Source organism: Lipomyces chichibuensis (assembly GCF_038497645.1).
Source record: "Lipomyces chichibuensis strain CBS 12929 unplaced genomic scaffold V1513scaffold_52, whole genome shotgun sequence".
In the NCBI taxonomy this organism is placed as follows: domain Eukaryota; kingdom Fungi; phylum Ascomycota; class Lipomycetes; order Lipomycetales; family Lipomycetaceae; genus Lipomyces; species Lipomyces chichibuensis.
The window spans coordinates 18,681-37,283 of NW_027117504.1; the positions used below are offsets into that span (position 1 = coordinate 18,681).

The 18,603-nt window shown below is 48.5% G+C and overlaps 8 protein-coding genes across 8 annotated transcripts; 4 read left to right on the forward strand and 4 right to left on the reverse strand.

Moving 5' to 3' along the window:
• The first annotated feature begins 66 nt into the window (after window positions 1–66).
• On the forward strand, window positions 67–845 carry V1513DRAFT_481369 (uncharacterized protein). Its single transcript, XM_066900356.1, has 2 exons — window positions 67–449; window positions 508–845. Exons 1-2 carry the CDS (start codon window positions 121–123, stop codon window positions 611–613), a joined length of 435 nt encoding a protein of 144 aa, XP_066751027.1. The 5' UTR covers window positions 67–120; the 3' UTR covers window positions 614–845.
• V1513DRAFT_259042 (uncharacterized protein) lies at window positions 685–4,027 on the reverse strand. Its single transcript, XM_066894509.1, has 4 exons — window positions 3,960–4,027; window positions 3,546–3,884; window positions 1,566–3,488; window positions 685–1,509 (listed from the first exon to the last, which is right to left on the reverse strand). Exons 2-4 carry the CDS (start codon window positions 3,807–3,809, stop codon window positions 862–864), a joined length of 2,835 nt encoding a protein of 944 aa, XP_066751028.1. The 5' UTR covers window positions 3,810–3,884; window positions 3,960–4,027; the 3' UTR covers window positions 685–861.
• A 746-nt stretch (window positions 4,028–4,773) lies between these two features.
• Window positions 4,774–5,353, forward strand: V1513DRAFT_385197 (ubiquitin-related domain-containing protein; the record flags this gene model as incomplete). Its single annotated transcript, XM_066895202.1, has 3 exons — window positions 4,774–4,807; window positions 4,887–5,241; window positions 5,302–5,353. The coding sequence occupies 3 exons, from the start codon at window positions 4,774–4,776 to the stop codon at window positions 5,351–5,353; spliced, it is 441 nt and encodes a 146-aa protein (XP_066751029.1).
• Window positions 5,354–6,888: 1,535 nt separating this feature from the next.
• Window positions 6,889–7,922, forward strand: V1513DRAFT_385191 (DNA glycosylase; the record flags this gene model as incomplete). The annotated part of the gene is made up of 2 exons (XM_066895201.1): window positions 6,889–6,972; window positions 7,071–7,922. The coding sequence occupies 2 exons, from the start codon at window positions 6,889–6,891 to the stop codon at window positions 7,920–7,922; spliced, it is 936 nt and encodes a 311-aa protein (XP_066751030.1).
• A 4-nt stretch (window positions 7,923–7,926) lies between these two features.
• V1513DRAFT_466811 (Tubulin/FtsZ, GTPase domain-containing protein) lies at window positions 7,927–9,754 on the reverse strand. Its single transcript, XM_066900087.1, has 4 exons — window positions 9,681–9,754; window positions 9,544–9,566; window positions 8,337–9,472; window positions 7,927–8,284 (listed from the first exon to the last, which is right to left on the reverse strand). The coding sequence occupies exons 1-4, from the start codon at window positions 9,686–9,688 to the stop codon at window positions 8,105–8,107; spliced, it is 1,347 nt and encodes a 448-aa protein (XP_066751031.1). The 5' UTR covers window positions 9,689–9,754; the 3' UTR covers window positions 7,927–8,104.
• Window positions 9,755–9,829: 75 nt separating this feature from the next.
• Window positions 9,830–12,132, reverse strand: V1513DRAFT_452852 (uncharacterized protein). Its single transcript, XM_066899171.1, has 3 exons — window positions 12,096–12,132; window positions 11,292–11,998; window positions 9,830–11,235 (listed from the first exon to the last, which is right to left on the reverse strand). Exons 2-3 carry the CDS (start codon window positions 11,683–11,685, stop codon window positions 10,019–10,021), a joined length of 1,611 nt encoding a protein of 536 aa, XP_066751032.1. The 5' UTR covers window positions 11,686–11,998; window positions 12,096–12,132; the 3' UTR covers window positions 9,830–10,018.
• Window positions 11,999–13,140, forward strand: V1513DRAFT_452855 (uncharacterized protein). Its single transcript, XM_066899172.1, has 4 exons — window positions 11,999–12,210; window positions 12,264–12,413; window positions 12,470–12,490; window positions 12,545–13,140. Exons 1-4 carry the CDS (start codon window positions 12,055–12,057, stop codon window positions 13,064–13,066), a joined length of 849 nt encoding a protein of 282 aa, XP_066751033.1. The 5' UTR covers window positions 11,999–12,054; the 3' UTR covers window positions 13,067–13,140.
• V1513DRAFT_452856 (uncharacterized protein) lies at window positions 13,023–17,963 on the reverse strand. Its single transcript, XM_066899173.1, has 3 exons — window positions 14,466–17,963; window positions 14,314–14,416; window positions 13,023–14,259 (listed from the first exon to the last, which is right to left on the reverse strand). Exons 1-3 carry the CDS (start codon window positions 17,716–17,718, stop codon window positions 13,284–13,286), a joined length of 4,332 nt encoding a protein of 1,443 aa, XP_066751034.1. The 5' UTR covers window positions 17,719–17,963; the 3' UTR covers window positions 13,023–13,283.
• Window positions 17,964–18,603: the final 640 nt, after the last annotated feature.

Genomic DNA, 18,603 nt, shown 5'->3' on the forward strand with positions numbered 1-18,603 from the left:
CAGCCACTCTGCGCCACAACGCCTAAATTTTCCTCTCCGGATCACAGAAAATTAAAGTAGTCCTCGATATCATTAGATCAGGACTCTATCGCCTCGTGCCGTCAGATCAAACGACGAAAAATGGGAACTCCGTTATTCGATGATCTATTTACCATTACGACACTGGACAGCAAGCGCTATGACCGTGTTTCGCGTATCACGGCAACGTCAAACTCATCTTCAGATATCCATCTCACGCTTGACATCAATACAGAACTGTTCCCTATCTCCACTGGCGAGATCCTTTCAGTTGCTATTGCCAAGACTCTCGCGACTGAGTCGTCATCTACGAGTACCAGTTCGTCTGGCTGGCGCGAACCTAAACCTGGTGAGCGTGGTCTAGCCGATGACTACGACTACGTTATGTATGGCACAGTTTACAAGTTTGAGGAAGGAAAGAACGATAACATGTATGAATCGGTTAAGTTTATCAAGATAACTTATTGTATCTTTTCTAATAACTTATAGTGCCGTGTATGTGTCCTTTGGTGGATTATTACTTTGTCTTGAGGGCGGATACAAAAAACTTGCCTCATTGAAACAGGAGAACGTGTATTTGCTTATCCGGCGATAAGCAGCTTGTGATAGGAAATGTTTCTTAGTGTGTATAGTATTTACAAAAGCATTGCTGTATATTATTTTGGCATAGTGGACTATATATATCATGCACAAGGGTCAAATGGGACATCAGGATGGCCAATAGATCGTTCACTTCTAGTACTCCGTGAATGACTACACTGTTCCAACAATTGGTGTTCTTCAGTAGCGTGACATTTAACTGTAAAAAATCAGCTACTATACAATGCATATCTACTACTGTAACTAAATTATCCCGTCGTCCTTCTTCTCCTCACAAATGCCCCTTTCCAATACTTCTAATGCACGTTCGTAATAAACAGGTGAGTGATGAAAGATACCTCTTCCAAAGACAGGCTCACCGAACCGCTTGTCAACATCCAAAACAACGCGACCAACTACCCGCGTAGCTTTCTTCGTTCTCCCGTCATGTGTCTCGAACACGGTGCTGGTAGTCAGGTGATAGACTTCTCCTGGAGGTACTAGTTTCTCGTGCTGCATTCCCTGACGCAACTTGCAGAGTTCAGCCCAGAGGTAATCGTCATCTTGAGCATCAAAGAACGCGCCAGTTCGCGATGCCAATTTCGACAACACGCGTTTGCGAATTTGGTCAACGACGCCTTGTTTATCGGCCTTGAAAGCAAGCGCAACATTCTGGAAATCACGAAGTACACCCAGCGAAAGACAGGGCACGATGTCAAGGCCGTAGACGACCGATGTTGTGAGATTACGAGTTTTCATTCGAAGATCCGACGAAATAGTTGCTGGGGGACCAAAGGCATAGCTGTGAATCTTGCGACCGGCTGGTAACGTTGAGTATCCGGATGTGACAAATAATCCTCCTGGTCCTGGCTCTGAAATCAAAATGCTAAGGAGCGCCGCAACACCACCTCCCTACACAAATGTTAGCGATTTTTGAGGCAACTTCCTTGGTCAAAAAAAAAACGCACCAATGAATGACCGCATACGACAAGACCGTACTCACGGCCCAACTCCTCCAGAGCAACTTTGATAGTCATAAGGACACGTGAGGAGGGTCGCTTAAGAAGTAAAGCAGACTTAAGCATGCCTCTGTGCGCTTTGTATATCTTTCCACGCCATTCAAATTCTTGATACTCGCATGTCAAGTCGGTGAGAACGTCTTCTAGACCCAACGTTCCTCTGATAGTTAAAACCACAGTTTTGTTCACGTGATCGACGGCTACAAAATGCACGAGAGGAATGCCTCCAGACTGGTCAATGGCAGTATCAGTGAAACTAGATAGCAGAATGTGATCCAAGCCAACCCCCGTATGATTTGCAAATGCATGGTGCTCAGCGTGATGAGTGTCAGTGGATGGGAACATTCTATCTGCAATGCCAATTCCGAGTAATCTCATGAATGACTGGCCATATGAGGCAGACGCGAATCGCATATATTTCGCCAAGTTCGAGCAAATGTGTGCAGGCGGGAACGGCTGAATTTGAGGTTCTTCGCTAGCATCGAGAACAAGGGACGTTTGTGACTGTGTAGTCTTGAGCGTATAAAACGAAGTTGATGACGACCGACGTCGGCCCCCGCGGCCCGAAACTGGTGGCGAAGGGGTTGGCGGAGCTGTTGAGTTTGGATTGGATGGCGACGGGATCTGAACATCAGTACTGAGATGTCCATCCCTGTACTTGCCTCCTCGAAGATGACGTTGCGACTGTCGCCGAGCCATAGCAGTGGCACCAACTGCTGGACCAGAATTGTGTCGCGGAAGCTTCTTATTAGCTGGCGCCATTCCCGGAGCTAAAAGTGGACTTGCAGCTCTCTTTACATGCTGATCGACTGATTTCAAACTTTTCGATATCCGTCGGGAAATTGAGACTTCATGCGAGGCTGGAGACGCAGGTGGAACAGAAACGTAGTCCTCATACTGGGAGCTCTTAACAGGACTGCCATCGTTCCGAAGGAAATCATCATCCGCCATCAGTAAATCAGCCTCGGACCTGATTTCAGGCGAAGGTTGGAGCTGTCCGTCCGGCGTGATCGTGCCGTCCCGAGAGAGTGAATATGTCGATGGAATGTCGCTCGAAACAGATTGGCGCAGTTCTAGAGACAGCCTCGGGGCACCATCACCATTAATTTCAAGCAGATCGCGCTCATCCGGGTCCTCTATCTCGTAGACTTTGGAGTCGGATTGATGTGATGCAACAGAGGATATGGTCGTCGGTCGGACAGTAGATGGGAATCCATTGAGAGACGGACTTCGTAACGCATTAATATCCTCACCAGTACCACGTTTCTTGTTAAATCGCCGACTGATGCTTTGAAACATTACACGATACCGAGGCTTTTCACCGTCGCGAGGATCAAGGACCTCTTCTTCCATAACGACAGCATTATCTGGGATTGCAACCCTGGCGCCCTCCGCCGCAGAGCCAACCACCTCAATTGTCGTGGTCTTTGTGGTCACCTCCTCGGTACTGACAACAACTTCAGTATCTGGCGCGATATGCTTTACGACCGCTAGCTCATCATAGAGATCCGCGCGTGTATTCTTAACTTCGAGGGTTCGAGTTTCGCCTGTGTCGAGAACAACTACATCCCAGAGCACGCGCATTTCGATTCCCTGAAGCGTGCGGCGCGAGCTACGGGCTTGCAAGATGGAGAAGCAGGTTAGGCCAGACACAAGACCGTAGAGCCCTGATCCGTCACCCAGTTCTCGCCGAATTAATGAGATGATGCTGGCAATCGCGCGCGATGATTCGGTCGAGCCGAATATGCTATCGACCATATGAACGGAGTCTTGTGCTAAATTACTGAATGTAGAGACTGCTGATGTAGCAAAATGGAATGACGCAGACGCGAAAAGCTGTGCTAGTGTTGTGGTCTTGTTGATCGCGGACATCTGCGACACAGTCAGAATTCCAATGCTAACACTAATATCACTCCGTGGAATAGATACCCCCAGATTGGTGAAGATGCCGCCCTCTGGAACATCTTCCTCGGCCTTAAAGACAAGGCTTTCGACTGCTCGTTTCGACACATCGATAGAGGTAATGGTACCTATTCGTGCCGAATCAAGAACGGTTTCGATGACGAACGTGCCCAGTCGCAACGATATCGTCGACGACCGCGAAAGAGCCGACACTAGCCGTGCCAGCCGGGACGGCAGTAGTGTCGGCGACAATATGATCGGCTCTTCATCGGAGTGAGATACTAGGCTCATGATTGTGCGGTCGTCGTTCGGTGTCGTATGAGAACAAAAATATGCGGGGAAATTGACACGAGCACTAAAACCTTCCTATGTCCCTCAGAGCAGTTAGCACGAGTATACAGACAAAAAAGAAGAATGTTCTTCGTGCGAAATAACTCATACGAAATGTTTAAATCACAAATAAATACCGGGATGAGAAAATCCGAAGGATTCGGTGGTTTTGGTGAACAGGAGATAATGAACAATTTAACCCCAAACTGTCGGAGTTCGCCCGAACAACAGACGGGACGTACGCAGCAAAAAAACTGAGAGACGCCGCCACAGCGCGCCTAGATGGGATCTAAAAAATATGTTGCAACAATAGTATCTGAAGATCAGATTGTAATTTGAGAGAAAGTGGCCAAGTATACTTCTGTCTGCACTAGGGAAAATAAACGTGGCGGACCCTTGCAGCAACAGTGCAGAGTCATCGTCACTGACTTGCAGCCTTGCTGGCTTTCTGCCCCTCGGAGGTCGAATCGCCGAACCGCCACATGCATTCGTCTTGTTGGGGCAGCGGTCAATTGCAGCGAGTATATGGCGCAAATGACACGCAATAATTGCATGAGGCTCAGGGCTTCTGTGGAATTCTGGAAGGATGCCGGAAGCGAAAACAATGCGGCGCGGATCACGAGGCACACAGCCACGCCTGTATAAATAGTGGCTGTGCTTGGGCTCGCCACCTTGGGACCGCCATCGAGATACAGGCACCGCCACCCGCATTCAAACCTGCTTTGCCGCCCCGGCCAATCTGTGACTTTACCGACCGTGCGGGACAAGTGCCACGCAACGCTGCCATTTATAATAAGTACAAGTCCGTTGCTCCCGACCGACCCACTTTCCACACTGTTAACTACACTACACGCACTGCAACATCTCCGCATCTCATCTATCTATTCATCCATCCATCTAGGTAGCAACGCAAACACTCGTCAATATGCATTTTAACGTCAAGACAGTCGACGGTAAACGTGAGTACTGACATCCTTGGTCGTGCGTCGGTTGTGACAGCTCTTATCTGGACATACCAAACTGACATGCATATCATAGTTTTTGCTCTCGATGCCAACGGGACAGACTCTATTAGAGGGGTCAAGCAATCCATCACTGAGTCATCACATATTCCCGTCGCGATGCAAAGACTTGTATACTGTGGCGCGGTTCTAGAAGACAGCTCATCCTTAAAAGAGTGCGAGATTACCGACGGTGCCGTCGTCAACCTTGTTCTGCGGTTGCGCGGTGGCGGCCCTGCCAAAAAGAGATGTTCTTTCAAGTCATGCTCCTCGACTCCTCTCAGAATTGTAGGTGACTGTTCGTTCTGTGATGGTCATTTCTGCGCCAAGCACCGTCTACTTGAGGAGCACAAGTGCACTGGTCTACAGGACTGTAAGCAGCAGCTTCATGAGTATGTATTCATACAGCACATCTTTGGTTGTTTGATAGATAGCTAAACATTTTGTTACAGGCGCAATGCTATGAAGTTGCAGCAGGAGCAGACCGTTGCCAGCAAGGTGTAAACTGACTGTGTGCTGCAATTAGTCACCATTCCCAAACCCTTAGCGCCCATCATACCGCCACATCACGTCTCACCGTACATCACAATCCTCAACAACCCTTATTCTCTTGCATCTCTAGTGTCTTGTCGGTGATACATTGTATCTTGTTTATATATATTAATAGCGTCTATCCCGCAACGGCGTTCGCGTTGTTTCGTTTTGTTGGCAGTCATTAATTTCTCGTCTCGTCGCCATCTTTTACCTCCCCATACCATTGGCAACAACATCAACCATCATCATCGACATCTCCCATCATTCTCTACACGCACATTGCCAAATACGTTTATTGTTTTGCAGGATCTGGTCATATTATTAGTTTGCAGTGCGTTCGGTAGGTGTTATCTTTTTGAACAGTCTTGTTGTATTGGGCTATATATTTAGTGCTGTGATATTAAATGATATTATGTTTATTATATATAGTTCTCATTGCTTTTTGGTAGGTTATATTGCTATATGGCTGTGATTGATATTAGTGGATATAGCCGTCGTCGATAGTTCGATGAAGTGATTATCTGCTTAATTAATTATTTTATATCATAATTATATTAATTATACTCTTTTGCGATTCATAAGGTGCCAATTGAGTATGCTACCCGTGATTAGTCAATCTTTGCGTACATGTGATCCTTTAATCGTCCTTGGCGTGCTGTAACGCTAAGCTTTCGAGCTATTGTTAGCAGTGATTTTGAACTTCGTTGTGTTGTAGTAAGGATACGACCTGCCTGTCTGTCCGTCTGTCTGTCTCTGTCTCTGTCTGTCTGTCTTTTGACCAGTCAGCCAGTAGAGATACCTTCTCTACAATGATTAGTTTTTGTTGGCAACTACATACTCTTGTATGAGAACGGATAATGTCGCAACCATTTTCTCTAGCATCTTGGTGGTTATGATAGATGCATAGCTCTCTAGGCCTAAGGTTGGCCTGTGGCTTAAAGCAAAATGACGCAGTGGTGTACGTAATTAGTTACTGCCAGCCCGCACTGTGGCTGATGTCACCAGCACAGCGACTTCACCAAATTATTTCACGACTGCACGCGTACATTGCAGCCCACAGAACAATATGGCATGACATCTAGTAGTTACCCGGAAATTGTTACCCTGACTTACATGCGGCTTTACAAAGTTTCCGCTAAATATGTGCCCGAGCTCTGTAAACGCTGAAATTACGTTCCATAGGTGTCATGCATAGACAGAAGGACTCATTTTGCGCGGACCACATCAACAAAAAGCGAGTGGGTTTATTACTAAGAGTGTTTAGTATATTGCTTCGACAGTTCCGATTATTAGGACCTACGCAGCCACTGAGAGATGCGTCTGCGATGATGGCACGCGTGTCAACTATGTTTTCGGATTCGAAATTCCCGCCGTCTGTCGTTCGTCAGAATTCTACAACCACAGCATCAGCAATATTGACATATGTTCCGCCATCTTCGGAATCGACACAAGAGCTGACAAAGATACGTGAGCGATGGCTGAAAGTTCGCGACCTGGTAGTGAAAATGCGTGAGAGGGTACCAGCGCCAGTCGATACCATGGGCTGCCATGTCCTGCCCGACGAGATTGTCCGCACCAACTCGATAGCTGTACGTGTTATCAACTTTCTGTCGTGCTGGCATTGCTATAGCCAGCTCTTTGGTCCCTCTTTTCCTTCAACCCCCAGTTTACTAACAGCTTGTTCTAGTCTCAAAATCTCCAGATCCTGATTTCGCTCCTGCTATCTTCCCAAACCAAAGATCAATACACATTCGCGGCTGTCCAAAGTCTTCGCGCGAATTTCCACCCGCACGAAATCACGCCAGAGCGCATCCTCTCTCTCTCTGACCAGACACTCGACTCCATAATCCGTGGCGTTGGCTTCCACGCCAAAAAGACGGTATACATGAAGCAAATAGCCGGGATGTTAGTTAACGGAGGCGAGCTTGGTGGACGCATCCCGACGACACTTGATGCGCTTGTGAAAACCTTCCCGGGAATCGGACCTAAAATGGGGATTTTGTACTTACAGAACGCGAAACAGTATCCTAATGAATCTGACGCTGACAAGAAAGAAGCATATCAGGACTTGGATCCGAATGAAGAGTTTGGACTGGCCGTTGATACGCACGTCTTGAGGCTTACACAGCAGTTCCGGCTAGTTATTCCTCCTGCGCGACGACCTGCCATGGTGACTCCCGAACTAGCCAGAGCGCAATTGGAACAAATTGTGCCGAAGGAGCAGTGGAAGGAGACAAATCCGTTGTTGGTCGGCTTTGGACAGACCATATGTGGTGCACGGTCCAAAATGTGCGGAGAGTGCGCCATTGCGGGAACAGGCTTGTGTAAGGCCGAAGTCAGGGGTAAGGCGAAATCATCAGCTAAGAAACGGAAAGCAGAAAATACTATAGCGAGTGAAACAGTTAGTACGGATATAGCAGTAGCTGCAGACGATAGCGGGGATAGAAGAGAGAATATCGTAAAGCAAGAGGATATTGTAGATATCGAGGAATTAGTCGGCGGCAGGCGACTACGGTCCCGGAGGACAGCTGCACGATAGCATCCCTGTGCGACGATTACTAGAAATAAATTGCAGCAACCATTGAGAACAAGTTTCCTTATTGCCAGACAAAAAAAAATCCCATACCGATACAAAACTAGAGATATACAGCAATTACAATATACAGTTTACAATTCATAAAAGTCCTATAGTATTCTAACCTTCACTCTGTCCTTAGTCTCTTACGCAAGATATTCCGCCGTTTCAGCTAATCTATACTCATTAATCAAGTCTCCAACAACTTCCCGAGCATCATCAAATTCTTCAAGACCGTCCGTGAACATCGGGTGCTTCTTATATGGCTCCAAGAACGCATTACGTTTCCTTAGCCGATCATATTGGTCCAAAATTCGCTTAAACAGCTGCTCAACTTGTTAACTTAATCCCCACGGAACAAAAACAACCGTGACTTACTGAAGCAATGCTTGTATGATTTGCCAACATCAATCCACTAACTCTGTTCGAGCTCTGTAAATAAGGCGACTTCTTCGTCAAAGCAACCTGTATACTAGCCGGGCCCCATGGAATGAACGAAGCCAATCCACGCTCTCGTATTCTCAATAAACTTTTATGAACGTCAGTTGGATCCGCCTCTCCCTGTATTATGTTTAGGATAGATATAAAGCACGAATTAGCACTTTGCTGAGTGGACACCATTCGATTTTTGGGTTGCAAAAGCCGCCTCATAACGTCCAACACTGTGGTCTTGCGCACACTCTTAGCCTGATCAACGAGATCGGCTGTGAATGGTGTATAGGACGTCATGAGATAATGACACCGAGGCGTGGGAACCAAGCTCGCGAGTAGGGATACAAGATCGTTATGCATATATCCCGGATACCGTAACGTTGTCGTGCTTGCCGACATCACCGTCGCAACAAGTTGGTTCGTCTGGTCAAAAGTTGGACTCTGCACCCGCAGACTATCCGCCGCTAATCGTGACAATGCTGCATTGTCCAACACTGTCACAGCATCGGCAAACTGTGTTAGTCGTTTAAGAGATAGCAAACTATTATAAGGCTGCACTACTACCTCCGACACTTGCTGAGACGCAGGAAACACGGAGTATGTCTGCACCACTTTCTTTGGAAACCGATCGCTCAGCCGTTCTAACAAGTACGAACCCAATCCGCTGCCGGTACCCCCAGCTATCGAATGCAGAAGCATGAACCCTTCCAGCGAATCACTGCCGTCCGCCTCACGATCTAACATATCCATTAACTCATCCGCCAATGTCTCGCCTGCGCGATACCCGGATGCCCAAATATTTCCCGCGCCACTACCATCACTACCGACGTATATATTCTCTGGGTTGTACATTTTTGCGTAAGGGCCGTTAAGTATCCCGTTAACAACTCGTGGCTCAAGGTCAATCAGTAATGCACGCGGAATATATCTAGTATCGTCGGACTGGTAAAAGAAAACGTCTTTCCGGTCCGCTGTCCCGCCCACTGTGGGTAGATCGGTACGCAGATTGCCGTCAGGACTTAGACCGTGCTCAAGACAGAGCTGTTCCCAGAACTTACTCCCGATCTGGTTGCCACATTGACCTATGCACTTGTTAAATCATCCGTCTCAGTGGTGAATTTATAGGAAAAAAATATTAGCTGAAATGTCACACCTGCTTGTAACGTGATGATTTCCCTGTGAACCAAGTTAGCAGCGTACACGATGACCTTGTGGTTTCGAGAGCATCATTCAAGTAATTAATCGCAAAAATTATCCAAATAACCTATTCGCAAAGCGTAATCGGCTTACCTTGGCATTCTGAACAAGTGTACGACTGACAGGCGCTAAGGGGGTGATGCTCGTGATTTCGTATATTTGCGGATGGGGTTTTCCTTTCGACGCGTCGAGATGAGGTAAACAACGGTACGAGCACCTTTATTTTACACACCTTTTTTCAGGGCAAGATTGTGAAAGTCCAACTCTGGTGCACATATGGTGGATTGTAGCGTAATCAATCTACCCAACAATAGATGCATTAAACAACCAAATAATCCATCATAACTTCTATCAGGCTCTAATATACAAACCGTGATCCGCACCACAAACTATATAACTCAAGCAATGGCCATCTAATAGGTTCAATCGATTTACAATATGTACATGTTCGTCATACCAACATCGTTCCGTCCCGTTAGTTTCTTCTCATTTGAAGACCATCTCTCGTCTCCGGAATCGTGGCTGTTAAGTCTTTTCCGTGTTTCTGCAGGTAGTGACTTTTCGCGAAGTTGGAATTTATCGGATCCTGCAACTTCCATTCGACTGCCAACGCGATTCTCAATGTCAACTAGTGCCTCGTGCAATAAGTGCTGGTCACAAACAGTCGAGGAGTACCACCTTCCAGATATTTCCGTGCCGCCTATTTCGATCGCATCTTCTAGCGTATTAACCATCTTCCAATTCCTTTCCGCACAAACACGCAGTGGGGGATTTTTAGGCTGCACGGTGACTGTCGCAGCAACATATAGATCACCAGTTATAGCCGGCATACCGCCGGTCGTAACCACGATCTTGTCTATAACCAAGATCTCGTCGTTCGGTTGCTCAGATTCTATCCCAGGGTCAGGTTTGATCCTCAGTGCTTCCCCAACCCATATCTTCTCTGCTCCCCAAAACATTCCGTTATATTCCGTACCTTCTCGGGTTACACGATCCTTGTCGAATACTGACCACGATTGGACAACATCCATTACTTTTTCGATTGCGCAAGTCTGCGGCATCGCCAGCCAAGGCAATATATCACCTTCTGGGACATCCCGCAGAATCGATTTAGTTTCAAATAGATATAGCACGTATCCCTCATTTTCTCGTGCCTCCTGCTCTTTAGCATCGACTATAGGTTCATTGTCATACAACGACGGCCTTTGATTGACAAACGCAGGCTCCCAGTAATCACGTTGTCCCGTTTGTCGTACACGATGCCGCACAACTTCACCCGTCCGATACCACGGCCCGCCAATTTTGGCATCTTCTTTTCTCTCCTCTTCAGCCTGTAACCGTGTAGCTGCCTTAATGATTTGGGCTTCCGTCATTTTCTTTCCTGCCGAGCGCTTCACATGAGTGCGCTGCAGCCCCATGCTTTTAATACTGCATAAATCGCATTTACATTGCGATCTGTCATGGTCAGCATTCGTTGCCATCCAAATTGCATGAGGTACAAATTCATGCGGACGGCGGAACTTGCGACCTGATGGATGTCCGAAGACGTAAGTGTCGTGTTTATCCATAGCAACGCCGGGCGGTTGATTGGTGCAGTGGTCGAAAATCGCGTATCCTTTCGGCATAGATTTTAGTACTATTGAAGCGCCTGTAGCGCGTTAGCTTTATATGTCCAATAGAATTCAATAGTGAAATCGTTGGCACCTTCTGGAATAGCACTAAGATCCTTGCCTCGCGAAACTTCGGCCTCGATCATTAATTGCGCGATTCTTTGTAAATAGCTGATATGCCGCGGATCATCACGCTGGATCATTGTGAAATAGTTTCGTGTACCATCCGCTGCCGTGTGCGGATTCAATAATTCGCCGGAAGGAAAGGTTGATGGATCGCCGTCCGACCAATGGATCACGATTCCTGGACCGTTGCTATCGCCAGTATGCTTTAGTGTTGAGTCAATTGCTGTCGGCGTTTGGCGGCCAGAGGGAGAGTCTATCAGGATTATAGATGACTTCTGACTTGACGTAGCAGGTAGTGCGGGACGAGGGGTTTGGTTGAATTGTGTCGGCGTGCCTAGTCTGCTGCCATACCGACTCATCATGTCAACAAGATTCAGTATACGCAAAACGTCGTCCGAACGCGCAAATGTTGGCAGGGTACACGCCCGTGGCAATAAATGCGGTATTATAGGAGATCATCCAATAACAGTCAGTATTGTAGACAACGCCAATCTAGATCGAACAAAGAGAGTCGAACGAGAGAATACAGTAAATGAACTCAATTTGTGCAACATAGTACAAGTTTTAACGTTTCGTCTCTAACCGCACTACGCTCAATACGTACTAGCTCTGTTCGTGCTGTTGCTGTGGAGGCTCGCTGCATGTCCTTCCTGCGGCTGTTCTCATCACCCTACTCTTATATATAACGGTCAGTTAACTGGATTGCCGATCCGATAAGATCGCGATACGAAATGTCGCTAAGGGACCTATCAGTATTAGTGGAACGACTTACTCATGACGTGGAAGCGCTCGAGACGGGTCCATCGACGCGAACGGATGGCGATTTTGTTGCGGATGACGCGCTGAATATATGTAAGCAGACGATTCAACGGAATATATTGTCTTCAGTAAGCATTCTGTCAGCGGTCCGAACCATAAGGAGTACTAACTAATGCTGCAGAATTTGGAATATGCCCGGAAACTACTGGGACAAATCGATAAAGCTCCTGTGGCGCGTGGTATCGGTGGACTGAGCGACGGGAATGAATTGAACGGAGGTGCAAAGGCTACGATATTAGCTGAGAGAAGGCGGATACGAAACATTCAGGATGTATGTTTTCTGTACGCTACGGATTGTGCTAGACAGCAGCTAACGCATAGATTCAGAAATTGCAATTGTTTGATGGGGTATATTTAGTGTACTTCTGTACTGAACTGTCAACTTGCTGACAACCCGATTAGACTCTCTCTCAACGAATAGACACGCTCAATATCGCACTTGAGACAAGAAATATCTCAGCATCCAAGAAACCACAACAGTCCGTTACCAAAACCGTGGCCGAACTGCCCGCCGACGACGTCGACATGCTGTCCACACCATCCGCAACACCGATCGCTACGACCGACAAATCCGAAGCATTCGCGATCCCAACAGGCACGCCGACGACCCTCGAATCCCGTCTCGATTACCACCGCCAACAACAGGACTCTATCTCTGCGTCTCTTCTTGCACAGACTCAGATTCTCAAGCGGAATGCCGTTGCACTCGGCGAAAAATTGGATGTGGATAAAGACGTGGTGAATAATGCGGCCGCTGCGTTAGATCGGAATGTTGACAACATGAAACGGACCGGTGGCCGACTGACACAGTATCGACAATTAAGTGCTATAGGTTGGAGATTTTATATTGTCAGTGCGCTTGTCATGTTTGTTAGTGTACTTGTGGGATTGATTGTTATTAAGTTGCTACCAAAGTGGTCATGATTAATGAAATGTACAATATCGAAGCCGTGTGTATATGTAAATAGATGGCAATAACATACCTTATACCATATAAACCATTTTTCCCACGTGAATGAACGAAACATTAAATAACACGAAATGCAGATCATTAATACCAATACACCTGAAACCATATAATAAGGCTTAGAAAGCTAATACCGGCCTATTATACAAAGTCCTAATATGCCCAAATAGAGTTTTACCTCTTTTCATCCTTTTTGTTTTTCTTTCGCTTGTCAAACACCACGCGCGAGTTCCTCATCATTGTCCGTGGCATCACCACAATAGTTTCAGCATCTTCAGGGTAAGAATAAGGCGGGAATAAGGCTAATCCCTGCATCGCAAACGGTTTCGTGACCGCCGCTTTCTCAAGGATCCGTCGAATTCCGTCATACCCGCATTGATTCAACACCACACTTCTAATCTCATTGATTCGACTCTCAGCAAGCACGATAAATTCTGACCAGTCCTTCTGAGAAATCTGCGTGGCGTCACAACCCCGCTCTAAATGCGACTTGCGCATACGCTGCGTTGGACCGAATGCCGGCGTTGCCATCGTCGCAAGGACGAGCGCCGGCCAGCCACATCGGTATTGTAGTTCATATACTCTTTCGCATTGACGCAGACGAGCGTGCACGATACTAGCCGACACATCGTACGCCGCTTGCCAAGCTTTTGAAATCTGCGTACGCTTACCCCACGATCCGTGTAATTGATTTTCCGAATGGCGCGCAGCGATATCGGTCCACCACCACTTCAACCATTGGCGGAGGCGCAAGATACTGTTATCATTCTTTGACGAAAGTTCAGCGCGGCCCTTAATAACGCTTCGCAACCAGGCCTGACGACACAAATCACGCTTATCCCGAGCAACCTTCAACTCCGCAACATGTTCGCGCCCATTATGAAGCGCGACCTCAGTAAAATCCAGCTGCTTCTTCGGATTCGAAGTTTCCCGATCTTCAGACGTAGCTGGTGCTGTCAGCGTCAACGCCTTTCGAAGGTTCTTGCCTGCAGCAATTAGTTCGTTGAACGCAGCTTCAGCTGAGAAATTGTGTTCAAATTTGGATTTTGAGCGGCCATCCAGAGCTGGGCTCTCAGATGTACAAGATACGGTGGACGACTGGCGTTCTCCCTGTATGCTTTTCGACTCTGAAGCTTCGTCCAGTTGTGATCTGTTAAAGCGTGTTAGGATTCAATGATACGACAATTTGTCAATATGAGCATACATCTTTTGCCTTTTGACACTACGAATCAGAGGCTCGTTCTCCGATTCTCCACCTTCATCAACATCTATCTTGCTATCAGAATCTTGAGAATCCCCCCGATCGTCTAATACCGTCAGCATTTCGCAGGCGCCACAAAAACAAAAGAATCTCACCTTCTTCGTCGCTACCATCCCTGTCAGAATCACCCACCTCCGTCATCCGTTTGTGCGAAATAGGAACAACAGTGATACGCGTCGAAGTACTCTTTGGCCCCATCCGCATTTTCTTCATGATTACGCCTTTTGCAGTCGACTCCGGCGGAGAGGGCGTTGACACTGAATACGGACTTCCCGACCTTGCATCCGTCATGATGGTCTCAACCCCGTCCACGGACGACGCAGGAGTTGAGTCGTGCGCCGAAGCAGGCTCTGAATTCTTCACGTTAGCCAGCGGCTCCAAGGTGGATGATTTCTGTTGGACAGGTATGGAAGGCACTACTGCCTCTTTGTTGAGCTCTGACGGCTCAGGGAACACCGCATTGCTCCTCTCAGAGACAACCGCGAGCTGCGATGACACAGATTCCGCGAGACATGGCCTCGCGGGATTTTTTTGCTCGTTCGGATTACTACTATAGTCCACAGTTGTAGCAGCCGCAATAGGTGATGTCGTAACTGTTTCAATCTGAACTGTGCTAGTACTAGACGTCGTTGTCATCGTCCCACTCAACGACGAATTAACTAATACCGAGTCAGTGGGGATCTGATTAGGTGCATGCAACTGTTCCGATAAACTTGCGGTAGGTGAGACTGTCGCAGGCGATATTGACGAGGGCATTGATGATTCAGGAACAGTGAGTCGCGGAAGGAGTTTCGCGAATGTAGCCTTATAAGACTGCTGTGCACTCGTTTGTTCCGGACCCGGAGGATTCACGACCGTCTGCGCAACGAGCTCACTACTGGCAGGTATTTCTGGCTTCAATGCAACTCTCGCAGACCAAGGCGACGATGAGGATGATAATAAAGTCGAAGAACTCGACGACGACCCCGATACAGAAGACACTAATGGAACGGTCGCGGTCTTGAGCGGTGCCGATACAGAAATTAAAGCAGGCCCTCCTCCGGGAGCCATCTCAGCAGATTTCGTGGGAGCAGGCGCAAGTACAGGCAGTGGCTTCCGCAACGGTCGTGGCGTCACCGCCTGAGTTGGCGCACGGGACGAGACCCCTGATGAAGCTTCATCAACCGGTTGCTTTCCCGGACATGGAGTCGGAGCAATCGCGCGAAATCGTTCACGGACAATACCCTCGCCAGAAAGCTTCTTGGGGCGGACATTCTCGCTTGACTCGCTAGCTTTTCTCTTCTTGAAGTCTCTCTGTGTAGCACTTTCGTGATGTCCCGACACTGAATCCCTCCGGTCTAATACAAGCAACGGAGTAAAAGCATCTGCACTTGTTGCCTTCAATTCCTGCGAATTTTGTGTGCTCGATTGCTGATGCTGCTGTGGGTTCAAGCTCGGTGAGGACACCACTGATTCGGCAGGTGGGAATGCCGCGCCAGTTGCGATATACGCTGGCGATGGCAATCGCGGGGAAACCTTGGCAGCGGTGCTTTGCTGGGGTTCGTGTGTTCGATCTGGAGGCAAGCTCGGCGTGTGCTCATGGTGTGGTGTAGCCTGATTGAGAGACGGAACACTGACAGATCGACGTTCATCTGCCGACAAAGGCGGCGACACAAGTGCGGCAATAGATGACTTGCGACGAGCGAGTTCCAATTGCGTGGTTTGCTCTCGCATGTGCGTGTCAGACGACAAAACAGACGGCAGAGATGGCGGCCCGATTAGTGGAGAGCCAGTCATAGACTTTGGTGACTTATGCGGCGAATCTGGAGCTAATAACGGAACATGCCCTTCCGCATTATAGTATGGCGTTGTCATTGCTAAAGGGGAAAACAGTGGCGTTGACGGGCTCTGTCGACCTTGCTGATGCGACTGCGATCGTGGTGAACGTTGAAACTGCGAAAGCGCAGGTGACTGCACGGTCATTGACCCACGATGATATTGTTGCTGGCTTCTGTGGTATTGTTCAAGTGAGAACACCTGGTGCAGTTGCTGTGGCGGCTCCGAACTCTTTAACGGCGGATCGAAAGTAGGCAATGGTGGACGAGTCGCAGGCTCCAGTGGAGACGGCTGCCGATAGTCTTGAAGACCGCCCTGAAATTTCTGGTTCGCACACGGTGGCTGCTGTTGTGTCCGACTTTCGTCATATTTAGGCGCCGAGTACTCCGAGGACCGGCCGAAAGAAATTGGTGTAGAGCTAGGTGGCAGCGACGGTTCGAGGCGTCTGGCAGATGGCTGGTTATATTGTGGCTGCCGATACTCTCCCAACAGTGATGACTGCGATGTTTCTTGACGTGCATACTGTTGACGATAATGCGTGCCCCCAGGAGTCTGCGAAATATAGGGTAGATATGGCGCCTGTGAAACCGAATCTTGCCGTCCGCCGCTGTGCCCCATACTAGGCGATCTCATTGCTTCCGGGGCCCGATCGAATGTCTGCGACTGGGACGCCGACAACGGTGGCAACTGCTGCTGGAGTGCCCTGGTCGGTTGTTTCGGACTTGATTGAAGCGGATTCAGAAATCGCGAAAACAGGGACGACGACGAGTGGGGCAATGGAAGCTGTGGCCGCACCGGCGGCTGCGTATATTGTCCAGAATCCGGTCCATATGCATCAGATGGAGAACGCTGACGCGCCAGTGGAGGTAGTGATTCAAGTTGCTCAGTCTTCTGAGCCACCTGAGTGAGTTGGCTCGACGGCAACGGCAACGGCAGCTGAGGCGAATAGTCCTGAACTGCGTGAGCCTGAGCATGGGACTGTTGTGGCGCTGAATATGATGAGTCCCTATTGGTTGCAATCGGCGGTTGGGGCTGCGCTGGAACCAGCGCAGGTGATTGGACTACCCCATAGCGGGCGGATTGCTGAAAAGCTTGGGGAAGCTGGTACTGCTGTGGAAGTACAGTATTATAGTTATATGCAGAAGGCGTGCTATTGTCTGATGAATATTGTTGATAGTAATGCTGTGTATGCCCATATAGTGGTGGTGGTGGCGGTGGTGGTCGGTGGGGCCGGTGTAATGGCGGTTGCGGATATTGGACCACTTTCTCAGCTCCAGGAGCAAACTCAGTTGCCCCGTATATTGGTGACTGCTGTGGCAGAGGTTGCTGAAACTGGGGCCGTCCTAATATATTTGATGTGGAGGATGGCAGCCAGTGTTCCTGAAACCCATTGCGCGACGAGTACGCCGTTCCTGTTGATTGCGGACGGGACAGTCCATCAGGAGTCACTTGTTGAGGTGGTGCCACGACATCTGAAGGGGGTTGACCAATATATGGCCGAGTATAAAAGCCGTCATCTGATGGCCGCGCCATGGTGCGCTATTGGGTAACAAGAATGATCGTCAGTTGAGATCAGAGGAAAAGCGTTCGCGCAGTGGTACAATAAATATTTGGACGACCAAACCAAGGAAGAATTGGAAAAGGATATGGAGCGACGCGCTGCAGATAGCTGATACTAGCAGAGTAGAGTCAGGAATTACTAGGCGCGGATGGCATTGGAGCAGTTATTGAACGGATGATGTGTAGTCAGGAATTAGTGATTGGCGGGAGGCGACGTTGGGAGGCGGAGAGTACGGAGAGCAAACAGCATGTTCGACTAGAGTTTGTTTTGGTCGTGGTCCGGGCGCGGCCCCCCCAAGTCGCACGCTCCAGGTCCCCAAAGTCCAGTTTCGCCAAAATGCGCGGGCGACTGTTGCTTAGAAGGCGCAAGTGGGGCGCGGTGGTGGCTGATGAGGTTTAGAATGCAATAAGGTTAGTTACAGTAGCGGTGCAAGTGCGACGACAGCGCGTCAAACGTAGCATCTAGGTATTTTTGTCATGAGGAGAACCGCAGCGCTAGGCACAAAGAGGCAAGTTTCTGCGGGTGCTTATCCTATTCAGGCTTAGTTTGCCTTTTAGCACCGTCAACGCTGCTCTAGCGGCTCTCATAATGCTACGATTCCCCCGCCCTTATTCCACTGCACAGACGAGCTGCCTTGAGCGAGACTGAGTCCGACTACTACACTCGCTGACTGGATTGTGCTGTCAGGATTCGGCACACCTTAAGCTACTCGTCAGCTGATAGCGCAGTTTGACACTGTGGCCAGGGAGGCGAATCACGGTGAAAAGCAACTCTCATACTCGTACTGTACCTAAATTGATTTCGTGCCGGTCAGCGCCATAAGCAGGTATTACATCTCTATGGAAGCGTCAACGACA